At 36.2% G+C, this 25901-nt stretch overlaps 1 protein-coding gene across 1 annotated transcript in view; it reads right to left on the bottom strand.

The window, feature by feature from the left end:
- CSMD1 (CUB and Sushi multiple domains 1) overlaps positions 1-25901 on the bottom strand; it is a 1065186-nt gene that overhangs the window by 72247 nt on the left and 967038 nt on the right. The window contains exons 42-47 of the mRNA XM_061989487.1: positions 24796-24984; positions 17653-17830; positions 15022-15167; positions 12842-12922; positions 12585-12698; positions 3892-4080 (exon numbers count right to left, since the gene is read on the bottom strand). Of these exons, the coding sequence (XP_061845471.1) occupies positions 3892-4080; positions 12585-12698; positions 12842-12922; positions 15022-15167; positions 17653-17830; positions 24796-24984 (897 nt within the window). The remainder of the gene's footprint in view (positions 1-3891; positions 4081-12584; positions 12699-12841; positions 12923-15021; positions 15168-17652; positions 17831-24795; positions 24985-25901) is intronic.

Below are 25901 nucleotides of genomic sequence, written 5' to 3'. Positions count from 1 at the left end.
GAATGTAATCCAGCTGTGTGCCCAGGTGGCCACGAAGGCCAATGGCATTCTGGCATGTATCAGAAATAGTGTGTCCAGCAGGGTCTGGGAAGTTATTGTCCCCCTGTACTCAGTGCTGGTGAGGCCACACTACAAGTACTGTGTTTAGTTTTGGGCCCCTCACTACAAGACATTGAGTTGCTGGAGATTGTCCACAGATAGGCAATGAAGCTGGTGAAGGGTTTTGAGAACAAGACTGATGAGGAGTGGCTGAGGGAGCTGGGGATGTTTACTCTGGAGAAAAAGAGGCTGAGAGGAGACATGATCACTCTCTACAACTACCTGAAAGGAAGTTGTAGTGAAGTGAGGGTCCATTTCTTTTCCCAAGTAATGAATGACAGGACATCAGGGCTGAAGTTGCACAAGAGGATGTTTAGATTGGACATTAGGAAGAACTTTTTTGCTGAGAGGGTTATTAAGCATTGGAATGGGCTGCCCGGGAAGGTGGTGGAGTCATCATCCCTAGATATACTTAAAAGACACATAGATGAGATGCTGAGGGGCATGGTTTATTGATAGGCCTAGCAGTGTGATGGTTGGACTTGATGATCTTAAAATTCTTTTAAAACCAAAACTCATTTCAGTTCAGAATGTACATATTCTTTCAAAATTCTTCAATAAAGGAGATAAAAGAACACAATTACAAATAAAGATCTACTACGTACAAATAGGTGAGAATCTTTCCTTGTTAATATTGGCAAAATTAGTTTGCAGCACCATGTGTCATACTGCACTACCTAGCCATTGGGTATTTTAATTTGGTTTTCCTGAAGGTGGGTTTCAGTTTCTGTACCTAACCTAGCAGAGTTCTCGTCAGATGATGTTCAGGAAAGTCAGTAGCAGGACTCAGGTGTTCTTGAGTCTGATTCTTTTTTTATTATAATTTCAGAGTTTGTCTATACACTGAAATACTGAACGTTTGGTATGGTGATCTGTCATATGATGCTATTGTGAATATTAGGTAAATATTAACATTTCCATTTATTTTCAATGACAGAATTTTGTTGATTTATTTCAGGGAGAAAAGAGAAATAAGCAAAGAATATTTGTTATATTAAATAAATGTTATTGAGTGTAAGTGGTCTAAATATAGCATTTTCAAGTTCAGAATCCTAATAATTACATTCGTGCTATATTTATGGTTTCTTTGGCTTAAAATATAGCTAGAATTTCCTAAGGATATGACTGCTAAGTGGGAATGGATAATGGGCGTATTGCTCCCAGATAATCATTGACTGATGCCTATACTGATCATCATCCAGCTGCTGAAGTATCATCATTTACAATGTGTTAATTAAGTGTAGTCACTATTTTGTTTGCATTCTGAAAGTGTCTGATAATGTGTCATAGCAAATACTATTTCTCTAAAAGATTTCTTGCCAATCCTTACATAGTTTCTATGTAAAGTTTGGTGATTTATCTTTACCTGGTGTAGATAGATCAGTGCAATTCTACTAACCTAAATAAAGGTATGCTTTTCTGGACCACATGAGATCCCAGGATGTGACATAGGCTAGGGGCTGAACTGCTGGAGAGCAGCTCTGTGGAAAGGGATCTGGTAGTTCTGGTGGACAGCAAACTGAACCTGAGCCAGCAATGTGCCCTTATGGCTAAGAAGGCCAATGCTATCCTGGGATGATGGGACTGTGGCCAGCAGTCGAGGGAGGTTCTCCTGCCCCTCTACTCTGCCATGGTGAGGCCTCATCTGGATTCCTATGTCCAGTTCTGGGCTCCCGAGCCCAAGAGGGACAAAGAACTTCTGGAAACAGTCCAGCGAAGGCCACGAAGATGAGCAGGGGACTGGAGCATCTTCCTTATAAGGAAAGGCTGCAGGAACTGGGGCTGTTCAGCCTGGAGGAGACTGAGGTGATCTCATTACACACACAGTACACATCACAGTATTTAAAAGGTGTATGCCAAGACAATGGGGACAGAACTTTTTTCTGTTGTATCCAGTGACAGGAGAAGGTGTAATGGACATAAGCTGGACCACAAAAAGTTTCACTTATCCATGAGAAGAAACTTCTTTCCTGTGAGGGTGAGGGAGCACAGGCTGCCCAGGGGATTTGTGGTGTCTCTTTCTCTGGAATTTTTCAAAACTCGCCCAGATGTGTTCCTGCGTGACCTAATTTAGTTGGTTCTGCTTTAGCAGGAGGAGTGAACTGGATGATCGCTAAAGGTCCCTTGCAGCCCCTAACACTCTATAATTCTATAATATATTTATTGTAAAATGTAGCAATACAGAGAAATACGTAAGCTGGCTCTGAACAAGGTAGTCAGTTATATTCATTACTGGAAACAGTATAGTCACATCAGCTTTGCCTTCTGCCCTAACAAACTCATCATGCTGAGATGAATAACTAATTAGACTAGCAAAGCACATTGTTAATGTGGCCACAGGGACACAAGCAAGCATCTCTGCAAGGCATTGCAATGTGCCGTATTTAAATATCAACTTGTGGAGAGCTAGCTCTACATGGTACTGTATTGAGAGGTTATAAATATGCCATTATCTTTCTCATTTAAGTTTGCTGGTAGGTGGTAGAAAAAATTACTTCAATAGAGCTGCACTAGATACGAATTTGTAAAAATGTGATTTCATGTCATGAAATGACAATGCTTTAAAATGTAGTAACTATGATAATTCTTCTTGCACATCTATTATTGATAATCTGTTTTCATTAAATTTAAATGCATAAGAAAAAAACGAAGTCTTCATCAAGAACATTAAGCAGTTTCAATAGAACATTTCAAAACAAAACAATATGATAAGACCACTAGAAAAGTTTCATACTGTCTTGATGTTAAATACAAAGTAGAACAGTTGAGAGGACAGTCTTAATAGATTTTTTTCAGACTATTATTTTGGACTATTTTCTTCGCTAACCTGACACAGACCAACACACACATTTATAAAGACCAAAACATATGCTAATGAACTGGCACGTAAACAATAATAAAAAATATTGTGAGGTTCTTTCAGAAAGCTGTTATAAAAAAGTGAAAAAAAATAGACATTAAAAGCCCACTACTTAAGAAAAATACTTCGATCAAGATACCTCAAAGGATATGACCTTTTAATATTTTTCATTTTATGAAAATCCCATGGTGAATATTAATCAGTCCTATCATAGTTATCCTATGTTCTTGGTTAATGAGGGAAGATATGATAATGGCCTCCAAATGAATAAAAAGTATTAAAGAACAATCAGGGAGTAGTTATTCTCATCAATCAATGAGAACAGAGCAAGCAATAATAAGCTCAGAATTCAGTAGAAATTAGAATAGCCTTTTAATTAAACAAGGCCCTTTGAGAAGTGCTGCTTTAAATAACACTCTGGAAAATGAATTTTTGTCATTTCTCTAATATTTGTCTCAAAACAAATGGTCAAATACTTTAATAGCAATGTGCAGCACTGATTCTGATGTTCTATGGAGAAAGTAGACTGTGTATTGGGGTCAAATTTGAGTATTTAGACTCATATAATTTTATAATTGTTTGGAATTGTAACTCCAATATACTTTATCATCAGAAATGATCCATTACAAAACAGTATGTTAAATTCTCCTTACAGACACCTCTGTACATTTCCCAAGAAATGTAGCTGCAGCTGCTACTGCTTCTCCTCTAATAAAAATTTAAAGCCTCTTTGTCTTTAATACACCTATAAAAACTTTCACTGGCTAGCAGATTTAGACTTGAAGCAAGAGAAGTTCTAGACTATTGTTTAAGTTTTGGATGTATTATGAAATCAACATTATGAAACTGCATTATGAAACCAAAAATTGGAAATCAAGCCCCACTCAACCCAATATCTGTTTCTTTGACTTTAGATAGAATTTAAATCTTACCATCAAATACCTCCAGTTCATCGAATTGTTTCTCACTTTGAAACATTTCTACAAAGATGGAGATGTTATACCCTGGCTCAACTTTTATGGTCCAAGAACAGGTCTGAGAGTTGGGATAGGTGCCTGGATAACCTGGACTCAGGATCACTCCTGACGATTCTGTACGGATTTCATTTGCTGGACATTGTGCTAAAAAGGATACAAGAAGAACAAGAATAGGAATGAAATGAATTATTTCCCATCCATGAAAAAAAATAAATTAAAAATTCAGAGACGAATGCTTCAGGTTTAGTTTCCAAATGAAAATGTTAAAATCGTATTCCAGATGAAAGGAACAATACAATTCCCCTTATCAGAAACAGGACAATTTTACAAAGCTTGCATTTATGACACAGAATACTAATTATAGTAAAACACTCATCTAGAAATATGTCAGCGCAGAGGGTTCACAGTCAAAGCATTTACATATGCCGGTGTGATTATTCACACAGATGAGGTAAAAGTCCTGGTAAAACTTTTGTTTGGAAATCTAATTGTTATCTTCTATTTGAGATCTTAAAAAAAACACACATCCCTTTAAGAATGAGGTCTATTACATAGACCTCATTATTACAACATATTGAAAGTAAGAGGCACACCAAGCAATTTGAAAGCCTATATGCATATATATTTTGTGCAGACAGAAAGGTTTTTTGGATACAGGGTACTTCAGGTCATCAAGTTACATTAGAGGAGGTTTGGATTGGACATTAGGAAGAACTTTTTCACTGAGAGGGTTGTTAAACACTGTAACGGGCTGCCCAGGAAGGTGGTGGAGTTCACATCCTTGGAGATATTCAAAAGATGCATAAATGGGGTGGTGAGGGACATGGTTCAGCTCAGTGAAGAGCTTGGCAGTGTGATGTTAGTGGTTGGACTCAGTGATTCTGTGATCTTTTCCAATCAACATGATTCTATGATTCTAATTAAGATCTCAGCAACCACTTGCCCTGTAACTTAAATTCCAAACTCACAATGTTTTACAAACAGTTTCATCTGGTACTCACAAGCATTTATGGCCTCTGTATATAACAAGAAGTAGACTCTAAATTTTAGATCCTAGAGAAGTGGTGATGATTAAGAAATCATTTGGTTGGTCATTGTTTTTCTTTAGCATTTTGCTTCCCATGCAGGACTGATTTTTTCCATGGTGCTGAAGTCTGATACATTTTGTCCGCAGTTTCATAATATATGTGCATTTTAACAGTCTTCTGTGTAACATTCACAAATATATCTTGACAGAAATGTGTTCCTGGAAACTGTCTGGCATGGTACCCACGTACTTGCATAAATTAAATGTTATAGGAAAGGTGAAAAAAAATAACAGAGTAAAAATTAAAACAGTTATTTTCTGACTGTTCAAAAACTTTCCTACATATGACTTGTAGCTTGGGCCTTCAGCAGAAAATTCAGGCTGATTTTTTCTTTAGCCATGATTTCTTTGTACTACAGCACAAATTACAAATCACTTATCTTGAAAAATACTCTGATTATTCAGGGATTTAGTGAAAAAGTATAAACTACTTATGATTGACCTTTGTCATAATTTTTTCTTCTTTAGTCTCCTCTAATAGAGTGAAGAATATGTAGCACTATCCTGTTAGCAAATGCAGGAAGAAATATTAGATTTCTGAAATCCTTTCTTCCTCTCCTTCTTGTTTAGGTAAAATGAAATTTGGACCTTACACAGATACAGTCCAGACACAACTAAAGTCAGATGATCTCACACAGTGGAAAGCATGATGGCATATTCTTCCAGAAAAGTTTACAGTTGAATTAATCTAAAAGGTTATTATCACAGCCCTTTATAAAGGTGCTCTTTCAGATAAGTTCCCACAGCTATGAATTCTAGAGGTGCACTGTAAGTATCTTCTTAAGACCAGGCTTTATAAACTTATCTTTACATACTGCAGTATATGAAGTTTTTGGAATCTGGGATTGAGGATTTTCAAGTAAGAATAAGATTCAAAACATCCTCCCTGGGCAGCCTGTGCCAGGGCTCCCTCACCCTCACAGGAAAATTTTTCTTTAAGTACTCCAGATGAGACCTCACCAGGGCAGAGTAGAAAGGAGAAGAACCTCCCTTGACCTGCTGGCCACACTCTTCTTGATGCACCCCAGAATGCCATTGGTCTTTTTGGCCATGAGGGCACTTTGCTGCCTCATGGTTAGTTTACTATCAATCAGGACTCCTAGATCTCTCTCTGCAGAGGTGCTCCCCAGCAGGTCAGTCCCCAGTCTGTCCTGGTGCATGGGATTGTTCCTTCCCAGATGCAGGACTCTGCACTTGTCCTTGTTGAACCTCATGAGGTTCCTCTCTGCTCAACTCTTAAGCCAGTTGAGATCCCACTGAATGGCAGCACAGCCTTCTGGGGAATCAGCCAGTTCTCTCAGTTTGGTCTCATCAGCCAACTTGCTGAGAGTACACTCTGTCCCCTCACCCAGGTCGTTGATGAAGATGTTGAACAAGACTGGCCCCAGAACCAACCCCTCTAGAACCATCATGGCCATAGGCCTCCAACTTGACTTGGCTTCCTTGATCGCCACCCTCTGGACTCTGTCATTTTACCAGTTCTCTACCCACCTCATCATCCACTCATCCAAGCCACATTGCCTGAGCTTTTTGATGAGGTTGTTATGGAAAATGGTGTCAAAAGCCTTGCAGAATTCAAGGCAGATGATGTCCGCTGTTCTCCTCTCATCTAGCCATTCAAGGCTATCAGGTTAGTTAATCAGGAATTCTCCTTGGTGAATCTGTGTTCACTCCCCTTGATAACCATCTTTTCCTTCTTGTGTTTTCAGATGGCATCTAGGATTAATTGTTCCATCACCTTTCCAGGGATAAAGGTGAGGTTCACTGACTTGTAGTTTCCTAGGTCCTTCCTCTTGCCTTTTTTTCAGACTGGAGTGACACTGGCCTTCCTGCAGTCCTAAGACATCTCACTAGTCCATGATCAACTGAAAATGATAGAGAGGGGCTTAGCAATAACATCTACCAGCTCCTTCAGTACTCATAGGTGGATCCCATCTCATCCCATAGATTTATGGATGTTAAGCTCTCTCAATGGGTTTCTAACCTCATCCTCATTTCCCTCACCAAGGGGAAGTCTTCCATTCTTTAGACTATTCTACTGGCCTTCAGGGACCAGGCTTCTTAAGAGCTGGCCTTGGCAGTGAAGGCTGAGGCAAAGAACATTTTCAGTAGTTCCACCTCTTCTCCACCCTCCATCACCAGGACACCCTCCCTGTTCATCAGCAAGTTCACATTCTCCCTAATTGTCCCTTTGCTGCTGATGTATTTGAAAAAAGCCCTTTTTGTTTTCTTTTACTTTCTTTACTAGGTTTATTTCTTCCTGGTTTTGTCCTTCCATACTCTGGTGATGTTCCCAAGCAACTAGGCCCTTATTCCACCCTATACAGACTTCTTTCTTTTCCTTTAGTACTTCCAGCAGTTCTTTCTTTCATCCATGCAGGCTTCTTGCCATCTTTTCTTGATTTTCTACTTGTGAGAACACACCGATCTTGAGCTTGCAGGAAGTGACGCTGGAAGATCAACCAGTTCTCTTGGGCACTTCTGTCATTGAGAATCCATGAGATTTTTCCAAGCAGGTCTTTGAAGAGGCCAAAGTCAGCTCGCCTGAAGTCCAGGGTCACAACCTGGTTTGGTGTTCTGCTTCTTCCACAAAAATTCTTGAACTCTGCTATCTCATGGTCACTGCAGCCAAGGTTGCCTCCAACCATTACATTCCTAACCAGATTGTCTTTATTTGTTAGCACAATGTCCAGCAGCACATCTCTCCTTGTTGGTTCCTCAACCACTTGTTCTGGTTTAGCAAGGAGCAGCTTTTGGCTTAGTAACAGGGGGAGCGGTTTGCAGTGAAGACCGGGTAAAGAGTTTGCGGACTCTCCCCTGGCTCCTGGGTTCAGACCCACCTCCTCTCTGTTGGAGAGCCTGCACGCTGCAGAGCAGCCCCACACGAGAGGCAGAGAGGAGCTGCAGCCTTTGGAATAAGTGCGCGTCGGAGCAGCCCGTGCAGGGCTGCCATGCGTGTGAGTTACCCCACGGACTTGCAGGGAGGACTGGTGTGGAGTTCACCTGTCCTGAGGAGGGACAAACGGCAGAAGCTATCGGAAACAGACTGAAACCCCCACTGCCTGCCCCCCCGAACCGTTCAGGAGGGGACAGGGTAAAAACACCGGAATCAGGGCTCTGAGCCCGGGAAAGAGGGGAGGGGTGGCAAGAAGGTGTTCTTAAAAAGGCTGGTTGGACTCTTCATTGATGTATTACTTCTGTTGTTTCATTTTGGTTATGTTTTGGGTTTTTGGGGGTATGTTTTAGTTGATGTTGCATTAAATTGTTTTTTCTGTTTTCTTCCCCAAACCGAGTAGCCTGGTCTGTTTTGTCCTGAACCTTAAGCGGCAATTAAGCCCTCCCTGCCCTTGAGCAATTCTCAGCCTCTTCAGTACTTGAGGCTAATCGTGGTCTTTGTTCCCTGATGGGCCTAAACCATGACACCACTTGTCACAGGAGGTTGTCAGCAACATTCTGTGGGAACCTCCTGGACTGTGTGTGCTTGGCTGAGTGGTTTGCCAGCAACTGTCAGGGTGTTTGAAGTCTCCAATGAGGACAAGGGATTGTGATTGTGAAGCAGCTATTTGTAGAAGGCCACATCCACTTTCTGATCAGGTGGCCTATAGTAAACTCCCACAGTAATATCACCCACACTACTCTGCTCCTGAATAAAACTCAGCATGTTCCTAGGGCAGAAAAATCAAGAAAAAATTAAACTCTTACATCTTTTGGAGTTGTAAATAGCTCAATACCTCTGCTGCATTAGAACAGATGCAGGAAGCCATAGCTCTTCACTCTTCCTATGGCCAAGATTCACTTCCTGTGGCTAAGAGTCATTGAACATTTCCCTTCCAACCTCAAGCATTCACAGAAGATATACCAATGAGACATAAGAGGAATTGCTCTGGAGTAAAACAGTGACAAAGGCAGTCAGTGTCTTGGTCTCCTGCAGTTTAGGAGGCTGGCTGCACTGCCAGGTTATCCGGCAAGTAGGCAACTTTCACTTGGAAAGCCTTTGCTGGCTTTCTTACTCCACCATAATGAATTGCTCACTAACTCCCTCCCAGTAGAGCTTAGCAGCATAGCTGCCGATTACATGATTTAATCTCTAGGATGGAAGCTAGACTTCAATATTTTATAAGATTCACATGGTTAAAGAGATAAAATCAAGATGTTAATAGATATTACAAATATTTAAATGGTGGGTGTCAGGAGGATGGGGCAGCACTTTTTCTTATAGTAGCTAGCAACGGGACAAGGGGTAATGGGATGAAGCTGGAACACAAAAAGTTCCACTTAAATATAAGAGAAAACTATTTCACACTGAGGGTGACGGAGCAGTGGCACAGGCTGCCCAGAGGGGTTGTGGAGTCTCTTTTCTTGGAGATCTTCAGGACCCACCTGGACATGTTCCTATGTGACCTGATCTAGGCTGACCTGCTTCTGCAGGGGGAGTGGACTAGATGATCTCTAAAGGTCCCTTCCAATCCCTACCATTCTATGATTCTATGCTGAGATGGTGAGACAGCCTGACTTTGGTCTATAAAACAGAAGGCAATTTGTTTTATAGATCAGTTATCCAATTTCACCGATAATTAATATTTATCATTTGAATAAAAATAAAATTTGAATAAAAATAAACTCCTTAGGTGTGTACATCACACAAGTGAAACAAAAAATGTACAACAGCTCTCACTTTTAGTATGGTATTTCAAAACTGAATATGTCTAAATACAAAGTCACACAAAGTGCTTCAATTGAGGCATACAAATTCCACTGTTAATACTGTTTCTCGTACTTCATAGAATCATGGAATATCAGGTTGGACAGGACCTCAGGGATCATATGGTCCAATTGATTTATTGGCATATTAACAGAATATTATAGAATCATAGAATCATTTCAGCTGGAAGAGGCCGTTAGGATGATGGAGTCAAGGGCTTTGTCCTACCTCTATCAACCGCTAGACCATTTCCCAAAGTGCAACAGCCAAAAAATATTCTTCAGTATTATATTTGATAGTCTAGAATATATTTGATATTCTAGACTCTCTTCAGTCACTTAAGTTACAGGGTGATTTAACTCCCTACACATTTAGAAGTTTAGGAATTGAGGTGAAGTCTACCAATCAAGAATTACACACAGAATTAGATATTTGAGCCCTGGAAAATATTTATATATTTATATTATATAGTTTATCTATAAGTATTTATAAGTATTTCCCCTGAATTTAAAAGTAATTATTGTAGAATAGTTAGGAACGATAAAAGGAATAGATATTAAAAAAACCTGCTTTAGGACATAAGCAATCTATTTTATGTTCATTTTTAGTCATATTGTTTCACATGCACATTCTGAGTACTGTTATTTATTAGTTTGCATAAATTTGTACATGTAGGTAATACATACTGAAAAGCAACAGGAAATAACAAAAAATCTTTATGTTACACAGTCACATATAACTGAGTGTGGTGGGCCAGTGTCACAAGAAAAGTAATTCTGTGGGACAACATAACACCCCTAATATCTTAGCTTTGAGAAACAGATTGTCTAACCTTCATTTGGAGAAATGTGTTGTTTGGGGAAAGGCCTGACTAAACTTCTTGACTTTAATATTAATTTCTGATGTCTCCATCTTTGATTTTGTTTTTTTATTCATAAATATCATCACCGCATTAGGACGATATTATCAAATCAACTTCTCATTTAGGTGTTTTGAGCAGATAGATTAGAGATCATTACCTTACACTGTTTTACTAGTTATAAATGATGTGACTGATGTATGAGTTTTTCTTGCTGTTGTAATGCTCATCATGCTTTAATTTACACTTCCATGTTTCCCTAACAGCAATTAAAAAAGGAAAGAAATTTGCAATAGGAGGATATAAGGATAGGATGAGCGCAGAGGTTCCCAGTGTATAAAAACAAATCCCAAATGGTCAAGTACTAGTAAACTTAAAGTCACACACAATGGGAACGTGTTCTGTAGGGTGCCTAGGGCCCTTCACATTAGACAAGATCTGTCAAATTATCATAGTACCAAGTACTATGAGAAAGCCTGTCCTCAGACAGATCAATCAGGAAGGGAAAGGGAGCTATAAGAAAATTGTGTGGTGCAATTACAGCTTCTCTGGAGGTCTTTCACTCAGAATGCTGTAGAAGTGGTCACTGAGGTTGATTTTTCTCACCTGTCAGATATATCATCAGACTTGTATATAGTATCCTTAAACCTGGCCTTCTATTAGACAAATATATTTCTTGCCTATGAAAACATAGGGGCACAGCTCAGGAGAATGAAGTTTTCCTTTTTAAAAAGTGAAACTGATCCAAATAAGGACAATTTAAATGGCTATGAACTACAGCCACTATTGTCCATAGTATCTGCAAGACTACTTGTAGAAAAACTACTCCCCTGTGCTTAAAAGATAGCTAATCATTATCAGAAGTTCCTAATATCTCTGTATTCTCTTTTACAATATTTCTTCATTTTAGGTTTTCAGTTTTTATTCACACTCTGACACAGTGAAGAGTTAAGTTACTGCTGGTATCATTAACAAATTTGTAAGTTGGATTTGCAGTAAAATCATCTTAATAAAATCTCACAATGGAAACACATAAATACAGTGATTGGAAAAAAAAAACCCCAAAAACAGCCATCAGTAAGTACTGAGTTGTTTGATCAAGAAATACAAGAAATATACATATTTTAAGGCAAGGGTCTTGAAATGGATACTGAATCATTCCCTCCCAAAACAAGGACATTGAGTCCCAGTCTCTCAATCTATGACAGATCCCAGATTATTGTAAGCATAAGAAAGGGAAGAATTAAAATTTTTACTGGGATATGGGTCATCATAAGAACAAATAACTTATAGAGGCATCAAATATATTATAGCATCAAGAAAATAATGCAGTTGATATGAATCCTTTATTCATTTTTAAATCATGAAAACAGAGAACTGGGTTACCAGGAATGAAAGTACACATAGAGCTATTAATAAAGTGTCACAAAGATTGCTGTGCTTCCACTATTACCTGTTGTACTATGTATGTTGTTACCTCATGATATGGAAGATGCTCCATCCATAGTTGCATACCAAAGCTAATCCCAGTTAATATGCTACAAATACAAGAGCTTCTGATCACTTTTTAACTTCCTTAAAATGTCAGTGATGGTGTCTCATCAGTAACATTTTTTTTGCAAGAAATCATGAGGTACTTAAAAAAAAAATTCTACTGGTGTTTTCTTGATCACTTTTTCAACATTACACAAGCTGGTTTTTTTTTTTTTGTGTGTCCATTACTTCACAAAATACACCAAACTACAGAAAAATTAACTAAAATTGATGTTTCATTAATGGCGTAGTTAAAGAGTTAAAGCCAATTGTCTTTTGATTCTAAAGTACTGAATATGCAAAAATTTGAAACTGAAATGTGTGTACTCCTATATTTAAGAAATAACCGGAAACTTTTCTTTTAAACATTAATGAAAACACAGTGCCCAAAAATTTGATGCTTAATGTATAGGAAGTTAAAAATGATGCATAATAATGATATGCAGACCATGCAATTATACATTTACCTTCACAAAATGGAGTGGATCCTTCAAACTGCAACTGTGTATTCAGTTTGCAAGTTAATATATCTTGTCCAACAAGAGTGAAACCAGGATGGCACTTGTACTTTGCAAAATCTCCTAAAAAAGTTGTTGATAAAAAAAGATAAGTCTCTCAAACAGAACTATATCAAAATCTTAGGTGGAAGATGAAATACATTAATAGTCTAATTTAATTAGAATTTAAGTGAAAACATAAGAAAGAATGAGATATTATTTTTCACCTATTTCAAAGTCATCATCTTCTGTAAACAAATCTGCATGTGGAACTGTGGGTGGAGGCTGGCACTTCTTCAGCTGATAAGCTGTAAATAAAAAGATTAAATACTGATGTGTTAAGGATTATTTTACAGAAAATTTATTTCCTGTTCACACATCACAAATTATCAAAGCTTTGCTAAATCTCACAGTTTCTCAGTTACATTTTCCATATTAAATGTCATTACAAAAATCAATATAATTAATGTATTACACTGCCTAGACAGTTATAGATTCATTGTAGAATTGGACACAGTTTTCACGTTTATGAGGAAGTTTTGCAGTTACCATGCTGCTGTTTCATATGTCTGCTTTTGCATCATGTCACAGGGCTAAAGGTTCATAGATTACTTAGATTTCCTGGAAAATCTGTAATTACCTGTCACATACTTGGCATGTCAAATTCATTTTTCATTTCTATATATTTGTGATTAATCTTTCTAAGGAAACATGTATATATATTTACTTTAACAAGAAACATTTATTAGTATTAGTATTTTATGTTACCAAAAAAACCCTCAACAATGCCTTTAAAACAAAATCTCCACTCTTCAAATCTGTTTCAATATATTGTGAGCAATCTCATAAGGAAGTGACCGGTACAATGGGTGATATATTTCTAAAAGGGAGCAGAATGCCTACAGTAGCTGAAGAGGCAATTTCTGAAAAAAAAAAATAAATCAAAAATGGAGAGTTAAGATTGTGATCAGAGTGCATACACAAGAGAAAAACTCCTCTTCGTGGAACTAAATCACACTCAAGAACACAAATTCTGGTAACTTGATAGTTCTATCCACTTAACACTTTGGAAAAGTTAAAGAAACAAAATATTTGGAATCAGCCCCTACCACATAAGCTTCTATAGCTCATCACTGTAAAATCATCATATGGTGAGGAAAAAAAAAAACCAAAAACAAACCATGGAGAGTTTTAGTTTCTATTCCATAGTGAGTTTCCAAGGAAAGGGAGGAGAAAGCACAGACGTTCTCCTATATACTTATGTATTTGTATGGTGTCCCTGCTATATATACAAAGACATACATGTAGTTATTATTTTATATACCTAATAGTACCTGAGAACAAAGCTTTGCAACCTGCTTAGACACTTGTAAAGCAAGTATCTAAGAAATAGACACTAAGCAGGTTTCCAGCAATAACATTTTCCAAGAACTTAAAACTGTACTTCTCTGCATGTCTAGTAAAGCTCTTGACTTCACTGAAGTATCTCTGTCCCAGTATATGTGCTCAATGAATGGTAAAACCTTCAATATAGTCTCCAAGAAGCCAGTTTATAGGTTTTTCTTAGCCTATGTAGCTGCTTTGAATTCAATTAAAAGCACAGACATTGTTCATTTTGTATCTTATTTTAACTCATGGGACATTATGCAAAATATTATTATGCAAAACAAAGAAACAGTGCAGAGAAAAAGAAACAGGAATATTCTTTTTTTCCCTTGCTAGCCCAAAGGGACTGTGCTAGAGTATGTATCTTGCCTTTTTATCATCTGAAGTCATCAACCCTGAAATATTGACTACATGCTTAGGTACTTTCGGCTTTCAACTTAGGTACTTTCAACAAGTCTGGAAACTGCTCTCGCTGATCTTCCTTGGGATCCTTCTTCTTCAGATCTTGCTGATCCTTCCCTCTAGTCTGCTTCTCAAGTACTATCTTGTTAGGTGGGAGCTATATGTTCTCCGCATGAAGATAAAGCCAAGTACTTCAGTTTTTGCTTCTCAGGTAAGTGCTTTTGATTACCATGCATTACACCTGGCAGTTTTCCAGCTACTCCTCCCGAAGCCTGTGGCACTGCTGGGGGTTGTTGTGGCCCAAGTGCAGGACCCAGTATTTGACCTTCTTGAAACTCATGGCATTGGCGTTGGCCCAGCCATCCAGCCTATCTAGATCTCTCTGTAAAGCTTCCCTACCCTCAAGCAGATCGACAGTTCCTCCCAGCTTGATGTCACCTGCAAAATACTCATCTTGGTGTCATCCACAAACTTACTAAGGGTGCACTCTGTCCCCTCATCCAGGAAGCAAAATCCATGAATTATAAATTTATGGTCATTCAGTACATCACAAAGAAATATATTTTAAATTACTCACTGATTGCAGTAATTAGGTGTTAATGATATAAAGCAAACTGACCATGAAAATTGAGGACAAAGAACCCTCCTGTTGAAAAGTCACTGTGAAATTTGAGGAGGACCTGATTACTGGAGCTATAAGCTGTTTCCAGAGCTGTGTTCCCACTGAAGACTCCAAGCTGAGGCGAATTATGGTCTGGACCATCCCTAGGAAGAGAAACATAAAAAATCAGCTGAAGAAATATTGTACTTAACATTGAAACATTGACACTATCTCTTTTCTGGACAATAGGTTAAGGTTTTGTTAAAAAATGTTTTTTTCTTAATGATTCAAATGAGTTTATTTTCTTTTTAATATCTAGCAACACACAATACTCCTTCTAACTTCAAAGCCTAATATTTTTTGAGAGACTAGGAGTATTTCACAATAGCTTTTATATTTCCATGGGTAAGAAATTTCTCTCTGCTGTTCCTGCTAAAAATTCTCATGTACAAGTCAGCTCAATATGTGGAAGATGCAAGTTACTCTTGCTATTTAAAATAATTTCAGAGTCAAAAGTATCTGCTAGGGAAAAAAAAATGGAAAAAAAAAGTTTTATTCTTCTGAACAGTAGGACAATTACCCAAAGAGAAATATACTCCAATAATACCATGCTGCAACCATATTCAGCATCATAATGTAGAACATTCAGACATGAACATTCAGACATGAACATTCAGAATAAATAAATAAACAAAAAACGTTGCTTTTATCACTGCAGATGTTTTGAACCCAGCATTATTTTCTGGGTTTTTTTATACTATATGTAATGAATCTTAACTGAATTTAAAAAAAAAACCATTTTTTAAAAGGTTTTGTGATATGTACTTCAGAAGCCTGGAGATTATGTAGAAGCCAGTCTTTAAATCAGAGGGATATTTGTTCACCACAGATGGCAATATTAAAAAGCTAAGTCTTAACTAATTTTAGTTTGTCTCAAATCTACCAAGATAATCTCTCAATTAAAAAAATAAATAAATATCCTTCATAGAGACAAACTCAGGTTTCAGTTTTAACAGAATGTATGTCATGCATATAAATGATACATACAGCTTGTAGTTTAAAAAATATAATTTAAATTAATTATTTTTTTGTTTGTATAATTTTTCAGGATTGTTCAGGCTTCTAATTCCTGCTCTGATATTAGTGACAACAAGAAAATATAAATGATAGGTGGCTTGGCATAAAACCATCTTTTCTTTTTCCTGCTTTGAAATTAAGAGTGAAGGTGATAAATACTGAATTAGAACTTGATAATTTAATTCATTTTAAAAATCTGATTCTCAAAGGGAGGAAAAACAAGACAAAAAAGGAGCTATGATATTAAGATTTGACTTTTCATACAGTAGTGAATGGCATATAGATGAATGACTTAAAATGACACTAAACAGTCACCAGCTATTCATCGCTAATACCTTAGAATACAAGTCTAAAGAAAGCATGTTTGCTATTCACAGTCTATTGGGAACTGAGAAATAAGATGTAGAACAGTTGGTTTAAAATCTTAATTGAAAGAACATAATAATTCAGGAGTTCAGAACATACTTTAGTAAAATAATCAAAAAGCCAAAAATTTTAGGACAAACTTTCTTAGGCAAAAGAGACATCATTGATACAGTTAGATCTTTACCAGTGAAGGTTTGTTTGGTTTTTTTACTTAGTTTAAAATGCTAGAGAGGCCAAGTTATGATGCATTTTAGACTGGATTTATAGGCAATGCTATAGAGGCAGTCAAAGAGCAGTTCATAAATAGTCATGCATCTCTATAAATCAATAGGATTTTCATTGTATTATATGGACTTCAATATTTCTGTCTTGAGAAACCTTACCCCAGACAGCAAAAGATACAGGAAAAGTGGACTAGTTACTTCCTATACACATAGGAGTAAATTACTTCCTATATTCTGTGCAAAATTGTCTATTGCCAAACTATCTGTAGCATATGTAAGGAATCACTTTGTATATTATGTGAGGTTAGCCCTAGATGAGAAAGAATGTAATAATTCCAGCATCAGCCATGCCTGCTTTTCAGTGCAGTAAACTCTTATGCAAGAATTTAGACAGCCCTGAGACCTCTTCCCCCAGCTGAGGAAACAAGTTGGGATGGGTTTGGAGGATAAGAAGCCAAAGTTCAGAAAAGACAAACGTACACTATGAAGCTTAAAGACAGAGGATTAAAGGCTGAAATCCTGGCTTGTGAAATATAAAGAGTATGTCTTTCAGCCATATTAAGATATTAAAAAAAAGTAAGACAAACATAACTAATGCTTAAATTAGTTAATACCTAAAGAAGTCAAAGAGTTTTGTTAATATATATTGCCTCATATGATCAGGGAACATGTAATTCATCATAATGAACACTGTTACAATCCTTTGACCTCACATGACCTCACTTAGAAAACAGAAAGCTCAAAAAAGGTCTTACTGATAACTAAATTTGAGTTTCAAAGTACTTTTTGAACAATATTCTTAACAAATTCAGATAGTGATATATATATTTATTTTTCATATAGTCCTAGAACCTGTTTTATGTTTTTCTTTAGCACACATAACAATCTAAAGAGCAAGACTAAGCAAAAGCTGTAGCTTCAGACAGTGAGATCTAATAAATCAATCAGGTAAAAAAAAAAATTATTTTTAAAAACTGCATACCAAACTGCAATATAGTCATTCACAGGTTCAGTTTGGAGTAAGGTAAAGTTGATATAAATCCCATGGCCCGGAGGTACAACAATTAACCAAGTACAATCCTTGGAATTTGGATATTCATCTGGAAATCCTGGAGAATAAACTGTACCATTCTGAGCAGTTACATTATAGCCACAAGGAGCTGAAAAAAATAAACAACAAATGAAAAATTAGTAAGAGAAACATTTTTTTTTAAAGTTACAGATGGAATATCAAAATGCTTGCAATTCTAAAAGCTCCACAGGACAGGACAATCTAGATATTTCCTCACTTGGTTGCTCCTCAGAGACAAAGAATATTGATATTTCTGAGAAATAATTTATTGCTTTTATACAGGATTCTTAAAACTAAGCACACATTTAAAATGGGACATTTTTTGCTTGCATTCTAGATTAAGAAATAAATAAGTAAGAAAAAAAAAACTTTGCATGTTTCCATCCAACTGAACCCTAACTGAACTGGAAAATATATTTTTTAAAAGATGCTTATTGTTCTTTCATTACCCTAAAACTATTTTATTTCTAATGTTTTTTAGCTATGTTTAATTGTACTTCAGCTGCAGTTTGTATGCTGATTTTTCTTATGATAAATACAAATGAAGATAAAAACAAATTAGCTCACATTTGCTGAATGAAATCTGTAGGTAAATTAATGCCATGTAAAGATGTCTGACTTCATTCAAGAGTATCATAGAATTGTTTAGGTTGGAAAAGACCTTAAGGTATACAATGATGTGCTTTATTGTGAGTCTCAGTTTGGGGCAATTGATTGATTATGGATGTAAGCATGGATCTCAGTAGACATAAGGCTATTAGTGTAAACTAATGAGTCTCACTCATTAGAGTAAAATGTTAATCTCACCTGTGGGCACTCTAGCTCTGGAAGTTTTATCATTAGCTCTTACCATAACACTTATTCTATTATTGTCAGGGCACCGTTTTTCTATGATTCCCCTTCAGGCTCTCTTAATTTCTTTTTCACCTTTCAACAATTGATAGAATAGAAAAAGGAAAAGGGGAAAATGGAAAAAGAGCAGGAAAAGGGAAAAGGGAGATAGACTGAGAAATGCAGAAGGATGTCACATTTCCTATATGATTTAACACTGTTTAAATTGAAGAATCATCTCTCTAGTTGACAAGCCTTTTTTTTGAGGAATTCTTTTAATAATCACAGGATTTATAGGACAGGTTAAGGAGGTTTTAATCACTTCACTTTCTGCATCCATAACAGTATTATCTAGTGAGACGCTTTTAGCATATCTTCCTGTCTTAGAACAGAACAGCACCTGCTCATGAACTACAGCCAATTAGTGCCCAACAAAGGAAACAAGCTAAGGAAAATGAGGAATAGATTCTATCTGTCTGATTCCTGGTGCATGTACAGGCCAAGGAGAGATGGTAAAGTCTGTCAGCTCTAATGATTCTATAATGAAAAAGTGACTTGAGCTCAGTTTTCACTGTTCCCTAATCCCCTACATTTATGTCATATTTAGACTTCCTGGTCTCAGAAATCTAGTCTGTTCTCTCCACAGAACTCCGTGTTCACAACTAAATAACTGACAAATATGCATAACACATTGAAATACACTTCTTGATACTAAAATAGTGACAAATAGAAAATGCTTTAAGTTCTAGTTAATATACAAGATATTTCTGATAGAAGTTTTATACTTAATTTTGAGTTGAATATATTTTTGACAGATTTATTGATGTTGTCAACGTCTGCATAAATTTTTATTTTGCCTCCATTATTGTCTAATACTCTACAAAGAATGTAGATTGATTGTATCTCAGTAAATAAAGTTCTCCTAAAACATTTTTAGCTATGACAGATCAATAGTCTCGGGGGAAAAAAAAAAAAAAGGACACAGATAATGAGACTCTAACAGAATAACCAATATGTACAGCTGATACTAGGCTTTCAAAGACCCTTAAAAAACACAGGTGACACAAAATTAAGCAGAAATAACAGGCTATATTTCAGAGGACAAAAATAGCTTTAGTTTGAAAAAAGAAATCACTCTAAATTACTGAAGTTAATACATTTAATTTTGAATGATAGGTATGAAGAAACATAGATTTTTTAAATGGAAAAGCATATAATCAAATCTTCTAAACTTTCAAATGCCCACAGTAGACCAAATGCTGATTTATAAATGAATGAACATCATACTGTGTGTTCCCATGCCACTCACACATAATTACGGATACAACATTGTGCATGGAAGCACAGTAAATATTTTTAAAGACCCACCCAAAGGTGCTCAAACTTAGTCATTTATTGACAGCTATATATGTTATGCTAAGACAGCTGTGCTATATCATTAGGACAACCTAACTGCACAGGACTGAAGTCTTAGAGCATGACTATATGACAAGCATCTACTTGTGAACCGTAATTAAACTGTTTTTCTCCTATATACAGATTAAGGTCTTCAATGTATATAAAAACACAGTGGAGAATATGATTTACAATGTATATGGCTTCCAAAAGCATGCATATATTTGCTCTGTTCAGACAGCCATCCAGTGACAGACTACAGTTTTGAATCTGTACATTCTGCTTATGTCCTTTCTGTTCATCATTTCTGTACTATCATTTGGTAGATATTTATTTAATCCTTTGCTGTTCACAACTGTTCACAGTACATACATATAAAGTCCACCTTAGTATTACTGTTTGGCTTAAAGTAGAGGTGGGTGACAGCAAAAAGCTTGATTTAGAATGATACAGTGGAAATCTATATGGGGATGAAAATATCCTGAAAAGGCTTGTGAGTATTACATGGTGAAGAGAAACTTATATTGTGAAAGTTTATATTATAAATCTCAATTTCTACTTCAAGGACAACAATGTCAGTATGAACTTGGAGATTCCCATCTTCAGCCCCATGATAAAGACGTTTAACAATGTCTTAATTTCCTCTCAGAGCATAAAGCAAATAAAACTGTCTTCTAAATGGGAATAGAACCATGTAGACCAGAAGCTTGGTCTACTACCTTAAGACAGACAACTGAATGACCTAAAGGGTGCTAGAGAGCCATATACCACATATCTCAAATGACTTAGGGGAAGAATCCAGAAGAAAAGTCCTGAAGTTCTAGTCATAATGCTCTAGGTAGAAACTACTAGCCTTACAATTGCAGAAACAATTGTCCATGAAATCTCAGAAAGTTTAACATTTTTAACTATTCTGTATTTAAAAAATGAACTTAGAAAAATTATTTGCAAAAAGCTGTTTTGCTGGGTCAGGGCAAAGGTGTTTGAATTCATTGTGCTGTTGGCACATAAATGCAGTTTACAGTAAACTTTACAGGCACACTTGTTTTCCCTCATGTGATCAGATAAATCCTGAGATATGTTTTCAGCGCACTAACACAGATCTTCAGCAAGATTCCTTAGAAGGGCAAACTTCTAGCTTCAACACTACCATTTACCAGCTTTTTAAAATTACTGTTTTCCCTGTCTACTGATGGCCTTGTTATTACTCTCCATGCAAAAGACCAAACCAAACCAAATCAAACCAAACCAAATAATAAACCCACAACTTTTCTTTAGCATAAAGAGAGGGAACTTTACAGCTAGACTGGAAAAATATTAGTTTATATTTTCTAACAATTTGACATCTCCTACTGTCTACCTAGATTCAAATGATTATTAAAAAAATCATTATTAACAACCACTTAGTCTAATCTTCCCTGTCAGGTCTCAGGATTTATAAAAATTAATTACATTGGAATAGTAAATCTTTGGTCTCACTATGAAAAGTTGATATATTAAGCTTTAATAACAGTATATTATGTGTCTAAAATACCAAAAATATGATTATACATAACATAGAATTGGGCCAATTTTTAATGCCAGTAGACAAAATATGCTTCTTCATGTTTTCAGAGAGGCCGTCACTATGAGAAGTTTGAATAGATATTGAACATTTCTTGATTACTACTATGAATCCAGTAAAATCATGGAATATAGAAAACATAATGGGAGGATAAAAAGCCCTTGACAAGTGAAACCTTAGCCATGTAGCCTAGTCTTGCAACAGCAATTATCTAACAATCAGGTATCTACTTACTAGTTCATTTTATCTTTGTACAATTGTGGAATGTAACACAGTATTTATATATATTTATATATTAAAATTCTGAATAAGCCATAGTGATAACAAATAGGTTTTCTGTATCGAATGAACAGACTGAGATAATTGGCTTTAAGGACATATAGGTACTGGAAGAGCAAAGGCACATCAGAGAAAGGGGTAGATATTAGATGTTTTTCTCTGTATATCATTCTAGCATTATCTAATTTTAAATATTAATACCAATGTAAATGGATTAGTAAATATAAAAATTCTTTCTTTGGAATAACATTAAAGCAGTTGACTTTGCATCAATAGCATTTTCCTTTTACCCTTACCAATATTTTGAGTGTAACAAAGTGGTGAGGATTCAACCGATCTATTTCATAACTTAGATGCCACAGATTCTTACTTGTACATTTTGGCAATAGTGTAAATGCAAGAACATCTAAAGATAATAATATCAGAGACATTGTCATGATGATCCATTTAACTTTAATCACATTTTCATTAGGAGACTGTCAAGGTTTGTGTGGAGTGTTTCTGGTAATGGGGAAGGGGCTGTAAAGATGACTCCTGCAAGAAGTTGCTCGAAACTCTCCTCAGCTCTGAGTCAGATGCACTTCTGGGGCTGACACCTTCAGAATCATTTTTTTTGAGAAGAAGTCAAAAGACGAGGGTTCTTCCTGTTTTTCCTTCTTCTTTCCTGGTGGTGGTGAAAGGAGTTGGATGACAGAGAAGTGTCCACGTTGACCTCAAGATCAGCGAGAGAAGAGAAGAGGAGGTGTGATGGAGCAGAGACTCCTCTGCATCTTGTGGAGAGGAGTGGAGAAGCTGAGATTTGTTGGCAGTTAGTAGAAGACCCCATATCACGGGTACTGACTGCCCAGAGGAGGCTATGAATTTGTGGGAGGGCAGTACTGCTGCAGAAGGTGCCTGAAATGCTGCTGGTTACAGAGGAGTCCCAGGCTGGAGGTCTTTGAGAGCAGAACCTGTAGCTGTTGGGAAGAACTCATGCTGAAGAAGTTTAAGAACCATGTCCTGTGGGAAGGACCCCGTATTGGGTGATGGACGGCAACATGATGGCCAAAGGCTCTCTAGAAAGGTGACCGAGACATCTTACTGATATGCAAATATGAATACAAATCAATCATCTTACTCCACAAATAGTGGATAAAAAGGCCCCATTGAGCTCTCCTGTATGGCAGTGGGCTGTATGCCAGAATCCCCTTGAGTAAGGAGGTTTCTCAAGGTTACTCCTCGAGGCTGAGATATTCCTTGCTGCAATAGACTCTTGGTAAGTGATGAATAGCATGCTAAACTTTCATACTTAGCTAAGTGATGTGAAGGACTGATTGCACATATATCATCCTCCTGACATAAGCCGTTGACTGAATGCGGAACTAGGATTGGATCCAGATGCACTTGAACGCCTTTCTGAGAAGTTTAGAAAGCAAAGAGGTCCTTTCTGAATCTCACGATCATCAATAAAGTATAGTTATTTCTGTTTTACAAGTGAAGTGTGTGACTTAATTTGCAATAGGGTGCACGGCCTTTACCATTCTTGGCTCCAAATTTCTGTTCAGACATTGTCTTTACGTTTTGGCCAGTAAGGCACTTTTACGTCTTACTCCTGGAGTCTGTCAGACTTCTACGTCTGTGCAATAATGTGATAGAATATAGTTTGAATTAAAATGTAAAATGAGCTAATAATTCTTAGATTAATAATTCCATTAGTAGCACAAATAATATTTAAAATGAAAACAAACCAACGAAGAAACAAGTCTCAAATGGACAAAGATTTGTTTCTGTGGAAACCTTTATCCTGAAAACTCAAACTCCTCTCTATATTTACTTTGTTCAAGTTCTGAGCAATCTATGGTAATTTCCAATAACTATTATGTAACAAAATTTAAATTTTCTGGACTCTTGTAACATTGTATCTAAATAGTAAAATAAGGAAATAATATAAGCATACTTTCCCAAGTACATGTACAAAACATATGTTCATGCTGAAGAGAAACATAGTTGTTAGAATATTTGTCTCAGAAATCAAAAGATAATTTGAAATTGTTTTTCTCAGTACTAAAATCCTCATTTGTGAAGCAAGGAATTGCAGTACTGCAGCAAAGTTTTAGTCCATCTAGTGTACTCTTTGTGTCTGTCAATATTCAAACCTTGGTATCTAATAAGAGCATATAAAAGAATTCAAACAAGAAAATAATATATTAACCCAGAAAATTTCCTTCTAGTAGTCTGTCCTGAAGCAGAATAACTGACTCCTCTTTCACAGTTTTCCCATAGTTTATACCTGTAGCTCAGTTAATTTTTTTTTTAATTCCTTGCAGCTTTTTCTGGTTTGATGACTAAAAGCCATTGGATATTTGTGTAGAGAAGCATCTGTCTCCTCTTTGAAGATCAGTCTCAAAAATATTGAACATGCATTCTGTAGTGAATGTAGAATCATTAGTCTCCAGTTATGATGGAAATAATGTATTTCAATTTATTTTATGTCTTCTTAGCTGATTATGTATGACACCATGTCAGTTGTACACAATGACTACTCATTTTTGTCATAACATCCTACACAAGACTTTGCCAATGTCTCTCAAAGTCCAAGAATGTCTGAAATTTTGTTTCTGCACTTCTATTTTTTAGACAGAAGTCCAAGTAAAAGTTTTACAATGGAAAAACTTTTGTTATATTGTACACTGTCATCTTTGTCTTCAAATCAGAAATGAAGAAAAAAAAATCCCATGGAGTTTCAGATAATTTCTGGCAGTTATCATGAGTTCTTATAATCAATAGAACTGATAGATATTAATAGGAACAATAAATCACTGCTGAGGAATATGATTCATATATTTGTGATTTGCACACATTGTTCTGACTTCACAAGCCTACATTACAGAGAAATTATAAAGGTGCAATTCTTTAGCAAAAGCTGTGCTACATATACACACAAAAGTAAATAAAAATCAGAAAGTATTGTGAATTCTGAAGCAAAGATACTATCAGAAAGTTACCTTCACATCTAGGGAACTGATAGTTCCAATTTCTGTTGATTCCATGTTGGCAGGTGAGAACAGGATGACCCCTCAAAACATATCCAGGATAGCATTCAAATGATACTGACTGACCCACGCTGTAATCTGAGTTGACTATGTATCCATTCAAAAAAGGAGGAGGATCAGGGCAGTTCTGCAACTCATAAGCTGGAAGAGAACAGAAGTACTTTTATTGTTTGGTCAGCTTTTAAAGCACAAAGTAAACATTAACGCAAATCACAGAATCTTAAGGGCTGGAAGGGACCTGGAAAGATCATCTAGTCCAATCCCCCTGCCAGAGCAGGACCACCTAGAGTAGTTCACATAGGAACTTGTCCAGGTGGCATTTGATTCCATATTAGGTAAATGCTGGAATGCCAAACTCCAGTAAAAGAGTGATTAACACATTAAAAGAAATATATGATCCATGGGGATCTTCCAGATATTGATAAAGGAATTAAAAAAAAATCTTTAGAGATAAAGTAACAAACGAAAGAACAAAACCTAGAATAGAATGAGTTGCTATCAATATCAGAAACTTAGAAGAAAGTAAAACAAACATTGGATGTAGGGCATGAAAATGGAATACTGCATGTTAGTAGTTCATGTTGAAGATTCAGATTAGAATATTATAAACATTATGTGTTTATTTTAAAATAAATTTCTAAGTTCAGACCTAGTGCCTAATATCTGAGAAGTAATAGTTTTATATAAACAATATAACATTTTTTAACCAAGATACACAAAACTAATTTCATAAATAAGATTGATATGCTTAGTAAGTATATCTGCAAGATGTGTAATTCCATGAGTATGTCAAATATTTTTGCTACTTTATTTATACTCATTTTTATTTTAAATGTTCAGTGTGAAAGAAAAAACAATTTTTCTCTGAATGCAGAAACACTGAATTCAAAAGTGCACACAGGAACAATGAGAATTTAATTGACCAGATTTAATAAGTGGTCAATTTTCCAATAAGACTCTCATTACTAAAAATTATCACATAATTTTTCAAATACCTTTTTATTATCCCAGTGCACAAGCAACAATGTAATTATTTCCAAGTGAGAAATAGCAAAATT

This window comes from Colius striatus, chromosome 2 (assembly GCF_028858725.1).
Source record: "Colius striatus isolate bColStr4 chromosome 2, bColStr4.1.hap1, whole genome shotgun sequence".
Classification (NCBI taxonomy): domain Eukaryota; kingdom Metazoa; phylum Chordata; class Aves; order Coliiformes; family Coliidae; genus Colius; species Colius striatus.
The sequence above is the reverse complement of the archived record's forward strand: the minus strand, read 5'-3'. Positions and strand labels throughout refer to the sequence as shown.